The sequence below is a fragment of the Ctenopharyngodon idella genome, chromosome 10 (assembly GCF_019924925.1).
Source record: "Ctenopharyngodon idella isolate HZGC_01 chromosome 10, HZGC01, whole genome shotgun sequence".
Classification (NCBI taxonomy): domain Eukaryota; kingdom Metazoa; phylum Chordata; class Actinopteri; order Cypriniformes; family Xenocyprididae; genus Ctenopharyngodon; species Ctenopharyngodon idella.
The window spans coordinates 34813036-34824715 of NC_067229.1; the positions used below are offsets into that span (position 1 = coordinate 34813036).

General features: G+C 38.3%; 1 protein-coding gene across 2 annotated transcripts in view; it reads right to left on the reverse strand.

Annotated features, from left to right (window-relative positions):
• The window catches only part of cadm2a (cell adhesion molecule 2a), a 477303-nt gene extending 470764 nt beyond the window's left edge, over window positions 1–6539 (reverse strand). Inside the window, exon 1 of one of the 2 annotated variants that reach the window (XM_051907565.1) lies at window positions 6090–6539. In XM_051907565.1, the coding sequence (XP_051763525.1) occupies window positions 6090–6150 (61 nt within the window). In that variant the 5' untranslated portion in view covers window positions 6151–6539. The remainder of the gene's footprint in view (window positions 1–6089) is intronic. The other variant, XM_051907566.1, reaches the window with a different exon arrangement.
• Window positions 6540–11680: the final 5141 nt, after the last annotated feature.

Sequence of the window (11680 nt, forward strand, 5' to 3'; positions counted from 1 at the left end):
TCGGATACAAGAACCTTAAGAAAAGCCATTATAAAGCCTGTCAGTCATTCACCAATGAAATCCATCTCAAAGGTCAATTAAGTAGTACAGACGACGTGTATGAGAAAATGACAACTGTTTAATCACCAGCATAACTACTACATTACATGCTTTATTTTTAGAAGATATCCCCTAAAAGACTGCATGATTCAGCAAAGAGTTTGTGTTTCGAAAGCCATTCAAAAATCACTGCAAAAGGCCATCCTCTTTCCAGCGCCTTTTGGGAGAAAAGGAAGTGTTATGCCAAGCTCCAGCTGTACCACAGAACGGTTGACAGTTCCACCCACTTTTTGTTTTAACTTTTTCAAACACCTGGAAGAACAAAAGAGGGCCTTTGATCACGGGAAATCCCTCACGATTACAGCAGGGCTTCAACGGCTTAGCTCTATTCTGAGTCTGGGGGAAAAGCTCCAAGGCCCAGATACTTGTATGCAGACTGTGCGCAAGATAGAGAGAGAGAGAAAGAGGGAGATGAGACAGCAGGATGGAGGAGGAGAAAGACAGAGACATGAAACGGAAAGATGGAGAGAGTGAAAAAGAGCGCAAATATCTTGGGTGCTCTGTTTAGGAGGCTTCCAGCAACCCAACAAGAGGACAAATACAAAGAAGAGGAGGATATTCACCTCTAATCCTGTTCTCCATCCTGGCTCAATCAGCCAGCCAAACAAACACCCACATACGCAACACAGTGAGAAAGAGGGACACGCTCAGCCTCTTTGCACTCTAAAGAAACGAGAGAAAGAGACTTGAACTGCAATGATACCACACGCACATGACAGGATGGGCCATAGGACGAGCTCCGCATTGCAGCCCAAAGAAAGAGGCTTGTGCAATCTGTGTTGTTCCCCTGCTAAATTAATGCCAAACAAATACTTATTCTAGTCAGCAGAAATGGCAGCTTATGCCTGACTCCATTTCTCACCTGTCTGAGCACATTTGCCTGTGCTGCCGCTCACCTGCACAGATGCTTTTCACGCTCCACGACTGACAAAAACAACAGACCGGGAATGAAAAAAAGGCCATTAACCTCCCCTTTCAACACAAATACGGCTGCATATATATATACACACACATACGCGCCAGCCCTCTCCTGAAGGAGTGCTTTCCCACACTACTTCCATAAAAGGGCAGGGTCCAGCAAGGCCAATGCCCAGCTTGGAGTCACTCTGTTGGGATAAGCTGGCTGAGAGGCAGGGGGCCAGAGACTTGCCTCAATAGCCCACTCAGTGAGGTATAAAGGAGCATTTTGTGTCATAAATAATGTTTTTCGCCCTTAAAATTGTTATTTTTTGTTTTCCCAAGCCGGCTGGGTTGGCTTTCTGAATTTGGGTACGCTTTGCATCAGAAGATTCGAGCAGGGTTTCAGAGCACAGGATTGTCAAAGCCAAAAAAGACAGAAAAAGAAAGAAAGATTATGTGTACACAAGCAGTCCATGAAGAGGGAACGTACCCGCAAAACAGAAACAACTATAAAGGCGTACATCCTCTATGAAGCAGGACCACATAGTCCTCCCACTCAGTTTTAGTGTCTCTGAGGAGGGAGCCAAGCTTTGCTATTACTCACAGCACACGTCCACACAACAGCACTTCACAGGGACTATAGTACTCCACACACAGGGAGGAGCTGCACTGTCTGCCACATGCTTTGCATAACTGCCATTCTCCCCCCAAACCCCCAGCTGCTGGCAGCATGAAGAGATCCCTAGCACGGATGTGCCAGGGATGTGCCCGCACTTGTGCTTCAAACATTTAACCTCAGCGAGGAAGGCTGGCATGGCTTTAAGAGTAATCGATGATGACCAGCACATAAAAGGCAGCTGGGATTGCATGTTTACTGCAGATGGGCACTGACTGGAGCACTGGAAAATGAAGTCAAGAATTGGGTAGTTGAAAAATAATACTTTTTTTGGGTTTCATGTATAACATTTCATGTAAGGGAAGGTGTATTTTAGTTGACTGGGAGCTAAAAGTTTTGTTTGTTTGTTTGATTTTACCATATTTAATTAGCCACTTTTTTTGCAGTTCAAATAGCCTTGCAGTGCAATAAAAGGATTTTTAAAAGTACATTTAGTTTCTCAATATGACATATGGGGGTAAAAGTATAATAGCTATAAAAGAATAAAAAAGTGGGTTAAAATACATTTAGATAGTCAGGTTTCTCAAATCTTTGACCAATAAACTCCCAAGATTTCTATAATCTTCCAGTCATTCATGAATACTGGATAAGAATTTAAAAATCTGCATAAAAGGTACAATTTTATAGAGTTTCATAGCCAATGAAATAGTTTTAAGTTTTAAGCCAACCATGTCTATAAATTACTAGAAACTTACATGGTCTTTTAGGATTTTCTTTATTTCCATGACTTGCAGTCATTCATGAATACTGATTTTCAGATTTTTAGATTCTAGAGAGAGATTACGCTCAAAGAGAGCACTTTCAATTCAATTAAATGTGACCCGTCCTGGCAAAATGAGTCGCAATGAGCCAATTTTCAAAAATGAGTTAGTGTTATTCTCACATTCCCTGTTAAAAAAAAAAAAAAAAAACTTCAAAATGATGTATGATTTGTTGGAATCTGACAAAAAATGACTGAGCTACACCTGTTTGAAGTCGATAGCAAAGTCAATTTTGAGAAAAATCGAGTTAAAGTTTTCTGAAGGTTCCAAAACAAAATCACCTAGCAACCATACCTTAAAATCCCTGGTAATACCACCAACATTTTTTCCCATATCTATAGGAAAAATATATATATTCAAATTTTTTTTTCCATGATTCCACATTTGTTTGGTTAACATTAATGAAACAGACAGCCTATATATTAAGATCTGATGTTTTTCCCCAACAGAAGACATAACAGATAATGTTTGCGTGAATACTCGCCAAGACAGATTTTTTAAAATACTGTACTTCTGTGTAGATGTGTATATCGGGATCGCGCTCTGTCTGAGGCGTCTTTGTGCGCGCGCTTCGGATCTGTCAGTCAGCGCGAGTAAGATCGATTTGTTTACATTTCATTGGTTCGGACTCATGCCATCGAGAATTTGCTATAGATATTCACAAAGTTGGAGTGCTGCACTTTATAACGATACCAAGCTTGCGCTGAGGGAAGTGCCAGTGGTTGAGAAGCGAGCAGAGAAAAAAAAACACATTTTTCATGGTCAAAGGAAAGGTATTCCTCGGAGAAAACATACAAATAAAGATACTTTTAGATGTTTAATTGCTATTTGGAGCATTGGGATCACTAGACGAGGGCTTAATTAACTAATTTTTGTGAAAACCTCAATTTCGACTGAAATTGACATTTTTCACTTGTTTTGCCTGTAGCTCGAAATTAGCCCGTACGCATTCCGACTCATTTTGCCAGCACAGGTCACAAATAAAGAAATTTACATAATTTAAGATTTAGTGACTTTTCCAAGCCTGGAAATCACAATTACCTGATATTTCCAGGCTTTCAGTTAGCGTGGGAACTCAGTATAGCATGTCAACCTACAGGACACATCAAATCAACCATCCATTTATCTAAATCAACATTTTACATACATGATTAACGCTTCAATTTTACAACCAAATTCAGCCAGTCAAACTGGTCTGTGGGTAAATCAGAAAATGATATGGTGTGAGACAATCAATCAATGTACCATTGAAATCACAATGATCAGATCTATCGATCACCGATTGTAGAACAGACAGGGCTACAAGAACCCTCTGACCTCCATCGTTCAAAAATCAGCATGGTTACCGCACTTTGTTAAGCCTATTAACACGCTCACACATGGTAAGCAGGTGCAGCCAGGCTCTGAGAGGTGTGTTAAAAGAACCGAAGGAGGCACTTGCAGCCAGTAGGGCTGTTGACTGGGTGCTGAGAGACACAGGCTCTGTGATTTACGGGCAGAGAGAGAGAAGGCTGGGGGAAATCAATACATTGCTTCAGTCTCACGCTTGCTGCCGACTCATTAGAAGTGAAGCCTTGAGGAATGTGCTTAATTATCTCTGATTATTAATGGCCCACCTCTCAGACTGATTATCAACACACAGCATAGGGTATTTTGTCAAAAGATGGGGCAGAGGAGTGAAACCACACGCATGCATTCAAACTGTCTTTCTCCTCTGTCTCTCTTGCATTCACCCTGCACATTCATAAACTGCCAAATCGGCAAGCCAGAATGTTTGAGATGTAAACACCTCTGGTCGGAAGAGTCATGTTTCACTGATATCCAGACCAAGCCAGATTGGCTCGGAGTAGCCTACCTAAAATACACAAACATCACATTTTTGGTGACATGTCTTGACATTAGCCTACTTTATGAGCTTGTAATGGATCTCATACAGAGGAAGCATCTCTAGTGGTCAAGTCAGAGTCTTCGTTTTTAGAGTGCTTAAATTTAATTTTTTTGATATTTTTTGTTACATTTTGCAAAGTGGCCATTGTGGTTGTTATCAGTCAAACTCTTTGCTCTATTGCACTACAAACATGATTAGTACAAACGCTATTTACTGAAAAAATAAAAGATTTTTGTAAATTATAATAATTCAAATATTACAATATATTAGTTATTTGCCTATAGCCTTATTAAAATTCATGAGCTGAGTACCATTTCGTGACGTCAAAAACAGTAAAAAAAGAGGTGCATGTTAGAGTCATAATGAACAAATGTTGACGAGAACACAAACGGTTGTTACCTTCAGCCACTGTAACACAATATCTGAGGTTAGTCTCATGAAATTTATGGATTCATTTATCTTCATAGATGAAACCGGGCGGTGGCTGTTGCTCACGAGATATTGGCAGGACGACGTAACCTTACTCTCAAGGGACACGAAACAAATACTCACATTGAGCAGTCACACATTGAGCCCATCCTGCAGAGACTTAAACTAAACTCTAAACCCTCAATTACAGCAAATATTACATTCCCTGTGCGCCTAAAAGCAATAGGCACGTTCAGTTGACGTATTCATCAAGTATTCCTGTCACACGGTCACCCCGCGCGAATACTTCGCTCGACCTTGCCCTGCTGATCCTGTTTACAGTGTCGCGCGTGAATGATGAGCACCAGCCGAAACTACAAGACTTGGGGTAAACAGCACAGAAATGCTGACAAATGTCTATTTGAACTTCTGATATGGCGCAATGTCCAATTTATTGTTTGAAATTATGGATGAATAATACATTACACTGACAACTGTAAACTGACAGGTGTACTTGCTCCGCAAGTCTTTCTCTGAGAGGAAAAAAAGCTGATGCTACTACGACCCCAAGATGCGGATTGCCGCAAATACCATACATCGCGAAGACTATAATGTCTCAAAAACACACCCAAACCTGATTAAGGGTGCTAAAAAGCACTTAATCTATTAGCTTCACGCTCCGTGTGAAATCTTTCTAAGCAGAACAAAAACACGAGAGGTTAATAAGCGACCACGTTTCAGGGGTAAAAGAGAAAGGTACCTCGTAGCCTAACTATGTCACATCCCTCTAAGAATAAAACAGTATATACACCTCAAAATGTACCACAAATTATATACAAAATATAAAATTGCACCACATGATGTAGGCTAATGGTATAGCATGCCACTAAAAGACACATCGCATTTCCAAACAATAATAATGTGCCTAAAAACGCATATAAGCTTAAAATACAATAAAAGCCACCATGCGTTTATTTAAAGTTTCCGATCAGGTTATGCAAAGGCTGTATCAATTAAATCATATTCCCTCTATGGTGATGAGTTTGTCTATAACACATTTTGACTGGTAATCCATACAAGCGGGGCTCTAGCTCAGCAGTGTGTGCAGGCTTATCCGTGATAAGATTCTGTATCAGTGTTGGGCAAACGTGCACCGCACAATTCCTTCAGAGCAATGATGACTAACGGGAAACTGTTCCCCGTACTCACTCGAGGCCCTTTGGAAATATTATGAAAATGCAAATCATCATCATTCCAGTTCCAGAGCACTATGTCCTTCATACATGGTGCGTAATAATGATGAGCCCCCAAAATGCAACGAACTGCATAGGCTGTTTAAAGTTTGAAGCGCTCTTACCTTTAAGGACGATCCCGCAGATGCTGTACAGGGTAAACAGCATATGCTGCTTCACCATCATATTGCCTTCCTTCTATAACAGCTGCCCGCTTGCCGTCAACACACTTTCTTCGCTCTTTCGCTTCTCCGCGCGCTGATGATGGGGCTTATCCAGGTGCAGACTGCTGCAATCAATACTACAGGCTCCTTCGATAACTTCTCCTCGGTTGAAGTCCCACTGCGCTTTCCGCACGCCGTTCAATTGACGCTCGGACTGAGCTCGAGAAGTGCGAAGCGCTCCAACACAGTAGAAAAGTACAGCTCGCGCATCTATCGCCTCCTGGGAGCGCGAGCAGGCAGAGTCCCGCCTCCGCAGATTGACAGATGAGGACGGGGAGCCAATAGCGCGCGCCTGGAATTATTCTTCGCTCAAACTGGTTCTCGACTCCACAGTCTGTATGATTAAAAGAACGGGGAAATATAATGCGAGTGCGTGCAATGGCACTGATTGTCCCCTGTCTCGTTGTAACGCATTGCGTAATGAAATTATTCTGATATGGGTGGGCTAATGATGATTTAGGCACGTTTTCTTGTGGATTTCATTACACGTACTGTACAGCAGTCCTGAATGGACAGCTACCGTGGGATCTACAAGCAGCGCACCTCTCACCGGGATCAAATAGACATGACTGTGCACACAGTTTTACTACTGATACAAACCACTAGGCGGATAATATTGCATCGTCGTCATTCTGTACATTATCAATCCAGCAAAGATGACTGCCTACCGGTTTCACTGAAAAAAAATAACGATATGTTTGATATGAAGTCAGCTTAATTGTTGTCATCTTTTTAATAAATCATAAATCACATTAAGGGGTAAGTTGCCACAATTGATCCTGCCATTATCTTTACATCAACATTTAAATAATACACCAAATTGTACAGTATGTATCATACAAAAATATTTATTATTATTATTATTGCTATTATTTTGCCAAAATCTATTAGTAAATATAAATAACTGAAAAAATAACTGTCCTGAAAGCACAGTTCAAGTTTTAAGTTACAATCACACTAGTATCATGTAGTTGACCATTGCCTAAATATGCAAATTGTTGCTGTCCGTAACATTTTATGGTTAAAAATGATCCAAAATCAATTTTTGAGCAGGTACATAACCAGCCAGTGTTCAAAACTATCTCCTTACCTTAGCCCGATTCACAACGGTAAGCTTGTAATCATGTTTTATAATTCGGGTGGTACTGGTGGGTTTCACCAGGAAATTCGAGCATGCAGCCGTTTGTCTTTGCGTCATTGCGTCACGTCTGTATACATAAAGTATGAGTCCCAGCTAGTAGGCTATATGGCATATGAGGCAGATTATTTACAGCCTTTTCTCAGAGTAGCTGCAATAATTAAACTTATTATTTTGATGGCGGATTGTATGATATGACAAATTAACATTAGAGATTAGAGTGTACAGAAATTGAAATCTACAGGTAACGCTAGGCTAAAGCACACTAAATACATATACGCAAAGCTGATGTAGTTAACATTAACAATTTGAGAACAAAGTATAACAATAATAATAATTTGCACAGTTTGACGTGATATGAGCTAAGTGATCATTAGATTTAATCACCATTGGCAGCGCAATTTACTGTAATGCTTTTTTTCCCTCAGTTGGTCAGAACAAAAGTGTTCTTACTTGTTCAGACGACATTCTCCGGTGAAACTTCTTATTTTGGTCATACTTCCAAGACTACAGTCTGTGATTCCGAAGTACAGAATCCACACCGATGTGGTGATTGGCAGCAAACATTAGATTCATCCGCACTTAGGAGCCGCGCCGAGGCACATATAAAGATGATAATTCCGCAAACAACTGCAATTGCAGGTTTCAAACAGAGATGGCGACAAAGAGGCAAAATTACGGACTGCAATTGCAGGTTTCAAACAGGGATGGCGACAGAGGCAAAATTACGGACTGCAGCTTTAACAGGGTTTTGAACTAGATCTTTGAAGGGGAAAAAAATGACTGCTAAAGAAACCATTTGTGTAATTGGACATTTGGCTCAAAACCTTACTAAGATATAGCCCATGTGACAACTTTCCCCGATCTCCACTAAACACACACACACTCAGTATTTGTAGGTCTTGTCGAGACATGCTCCCTTGAGTGGAAATGAAATGTCAGATCTTAATATTATGTAATATATTTTATATCACACAGTGGCAGCAGTTTTATCTCATTCATTGAGCTGAGGAGAACTTAAAAGAGGCAAATGATGATTTAACCAACCATTCATATGAAAGAGAGATTGTTAAAACGAAGTGGGATTTCTTTTTAAAGTTTTCAATGTTTCTGGTGCGATAACTCAGAAAAGTCACCTTTTGCTTCAGAAAATCCAATTTAATTTCATTTTAAAAAAATACGATTCCTCTTCCTGCAGGCAAAGATAAGTTTGATTTCTAAAAAAGTTACATACTCGGACTGGAGCCCACAGTTCGCCATAAAATTTCTTATCAAGTCTCTTCTCGTTTTTACTACATAGCTGACACATGTTCTGAAGGTCAATCTGTCCAGCTCACAAGTTAATTCTGCTCTCTGACCCTCATCTTACTCAAACAAACTAGTTTCTGAAAGCATCCTAAAATAAAATCCCAAGTGCTACACACTTGTCTGTTTAGTGTAAACTGAATCAGAAGTCATAATTGTGCACTGTTATAGCACAGTATGTTTCATACATCAATGCATAGGCCTATATCATTTATAATACTTTAAACTAGAGACTTAATCTAATTTAAAAGTATAATAACGTCTCGTTATGCCTGTAGTTATGTGATGCTCACCATTCTTTTTACAATATAAATCACCAATACAAATTAGAAGATAAAGCCACAGTCCAATCTAACCACACTCAATCTCTCTCTCTCTCACTCACTCACTTTCTTTTTTTTTTTTTACCCTGTTTCTCTTTATGATGCTTCCACCTGATAGATAAAGATCCCATGGCCTTACTAGATAGCGTTCTAAGAAGATCTCCTCCCAACATGGTTTCCTCCCTCCAGAACGATAAACACAGGTGTCACAGTGAGTAAGAGTGGTGCCTCTCATAACTGTCAGCAGCATTGCTGCAATGCTCCAAGGAGCACTGCACAATATGATCAAGAACCATGGTGCGTCACAAACTAGCTAACATTAAGTCAAAAACACAATTCAGAATTAAATGGCAGGCAGTCAAAGAACCAAAACACAAAGAGATGGTAAAAGACCAAATCAAAAGGGTTTCAGTAGGGAGATGTGGCAAAATGAAGGAGATTCAGTAATGATAATAAATACTTACATTAAAGCCTAACCTGCAAATCTTCCCTATTATATTGAGAATGGTTGTACTATAAATCTTAAGTCCTCAGTGTCAATGAGGACATTCAACAAAACACTGAGAACAACATTTTCTCATCATTTAAAAAAAAAAAAAAAAGTTTAGTTTACATGCAAATCATATGCAAGAAAACCACCATAGGACATTTGGAAACAGACATGCACAAGCTGAACAGCCTGAACGACAATAAAGGCATTTGCATGAAAACCAAAAACAGGGTAATGGGCAAAAAAATAGGTGTGTCAATCAGGTTTTGCTTGAACCCTTTATAATGGTTCCCTGTTAAAAGAACACTATTTAAGACGATTATAAATTTGTAAACCATGCAATATCATGTCAACACACTCACAGTAATAATATGAAATTGTACCCATGCTGGTGAGGATTAATACTGACATAACATATCACGATTTTGGGGATTAATCAGTACAAGTAGAGATGTGTATTACATTTAGGCTCTACCTGCAGCTCAAAGGCATCGACCTCTGTTAAAAAAAATGCATTCACTACAAAAAAAAAAAAAAAATCATATATATATATTATATATATATATATATATACACACACACACACACACACACACATCACTAAAGTGATATAAGTGATATATATATATATATATATATATATATCACTTATATCACTTTAGTGATGTGTGTGTGTGTGTGTGTGTGTATATATATATATATATATATATATATATCACTAAAACCAAACAGGTAGCTATAGAAGCACTTCAACAGATGCAACATTAGTATTCCAAAATATTGTAACCTGTAAAGGAAGTCAACTAATTTCAATCACATAATAATTAGAGTATATCTCACTTGTAATTCCCTGTCTTCAAGCTGCTGATTAGGGCTATCACTAACGATTATTTTGGTAATCAAGTAAATGTTTGATTATTTTGACGATCAATCGAGTAATCTTTTTTTTTTTTTTTTTTTTTTTTTTTTTTTTGTGGTAATAAAAATAGACCTAAGCAAAGACCCAGGCCTTTAAAATGACTTAAAATACATATATAATAACATCAAAAGCAAGTAATCATATGGTTTTATAGAACAACACTGTTAAAATACATAATATACATAATTTAAACAATCATCTTATGTACATTATGTATTATAACAAATGCCTGCAGAGAGCACCAACGTCCTGGTGTTGTTACACTTTACAGCAGATCAAATCCTTGTTTAATATAGGCCAAAACATTTAATTCTAATGTTTACTAAATCTTTAAATTGGTCACTTCTTTACGATAGAAATGCTACAGCCACTAATTTCTTGAACAAGAATATGTGGACATTAAAACATGCAATCTCAGAGCGAGGGGTTAAACTTGTGTTTTGGAATTGCGATGAACAGTTCGCATATTTAGAAACATATTGATGTATTCTGTTTTGGCGTAGGTTTATAAATTATTTAGGCCTACCTTACAAATCTGATAAAATGGCGCACATCATGCAGCCTTAGAAAATGGTCCAATCATGTGGTTGAAGAATTCATTAATGTGATACAATGTTTTAAAGGTTTAATAGTTGAAGAAACATCAAGGGATTATTTGATACATTTTAAACATTATTAATAGCCAAACAATATACCAAATATTTAGATCTAATCAAAATTTAATTTATCCTATACAAAATGATATAACCTGACCTGAATATCAAACAAAACTTGATCATGAGCAAAGGGATTACAAAACTGTGAAAACTCATCAGATCAGACATGTGCAGGTGCAATAAACACACCGTCTGAATTTGGATCAGCATACTAACATACCCTTACTATTTCTGCCACAGAAAGATATTGTAAAACTAGTAAGAGTACTATGCATTTCAGAAATCAGAAACAATAAATGATAGGCTCCAATGCCTAATTAAAACAAGAACAAGAGGCAGAGGAAAAAAACAGAAAAAAAGGCTTTCAAACTAGTCTGGAACAACATAACAGCTATCAAAATAAAAGTAACAAAACAAAACAAAAAAAAACAAAAAAAACACATCACACCATCACAAAACAAAACATCCTTTACTTTTCATTATTTTAGTCAGGCAAATTTGACTTTGAAAACCAATGCCCTTGATCATTAAACACTTCCCACACTCTCTAGACTGCACGAACACATACGTCACTCATCAGCAATCAGCACTCTTAGTTTCAAATCAGTTTCCTTCAAATAGCTATATAAAAACAAATGATGAAGAAATCACGCCCATTTAA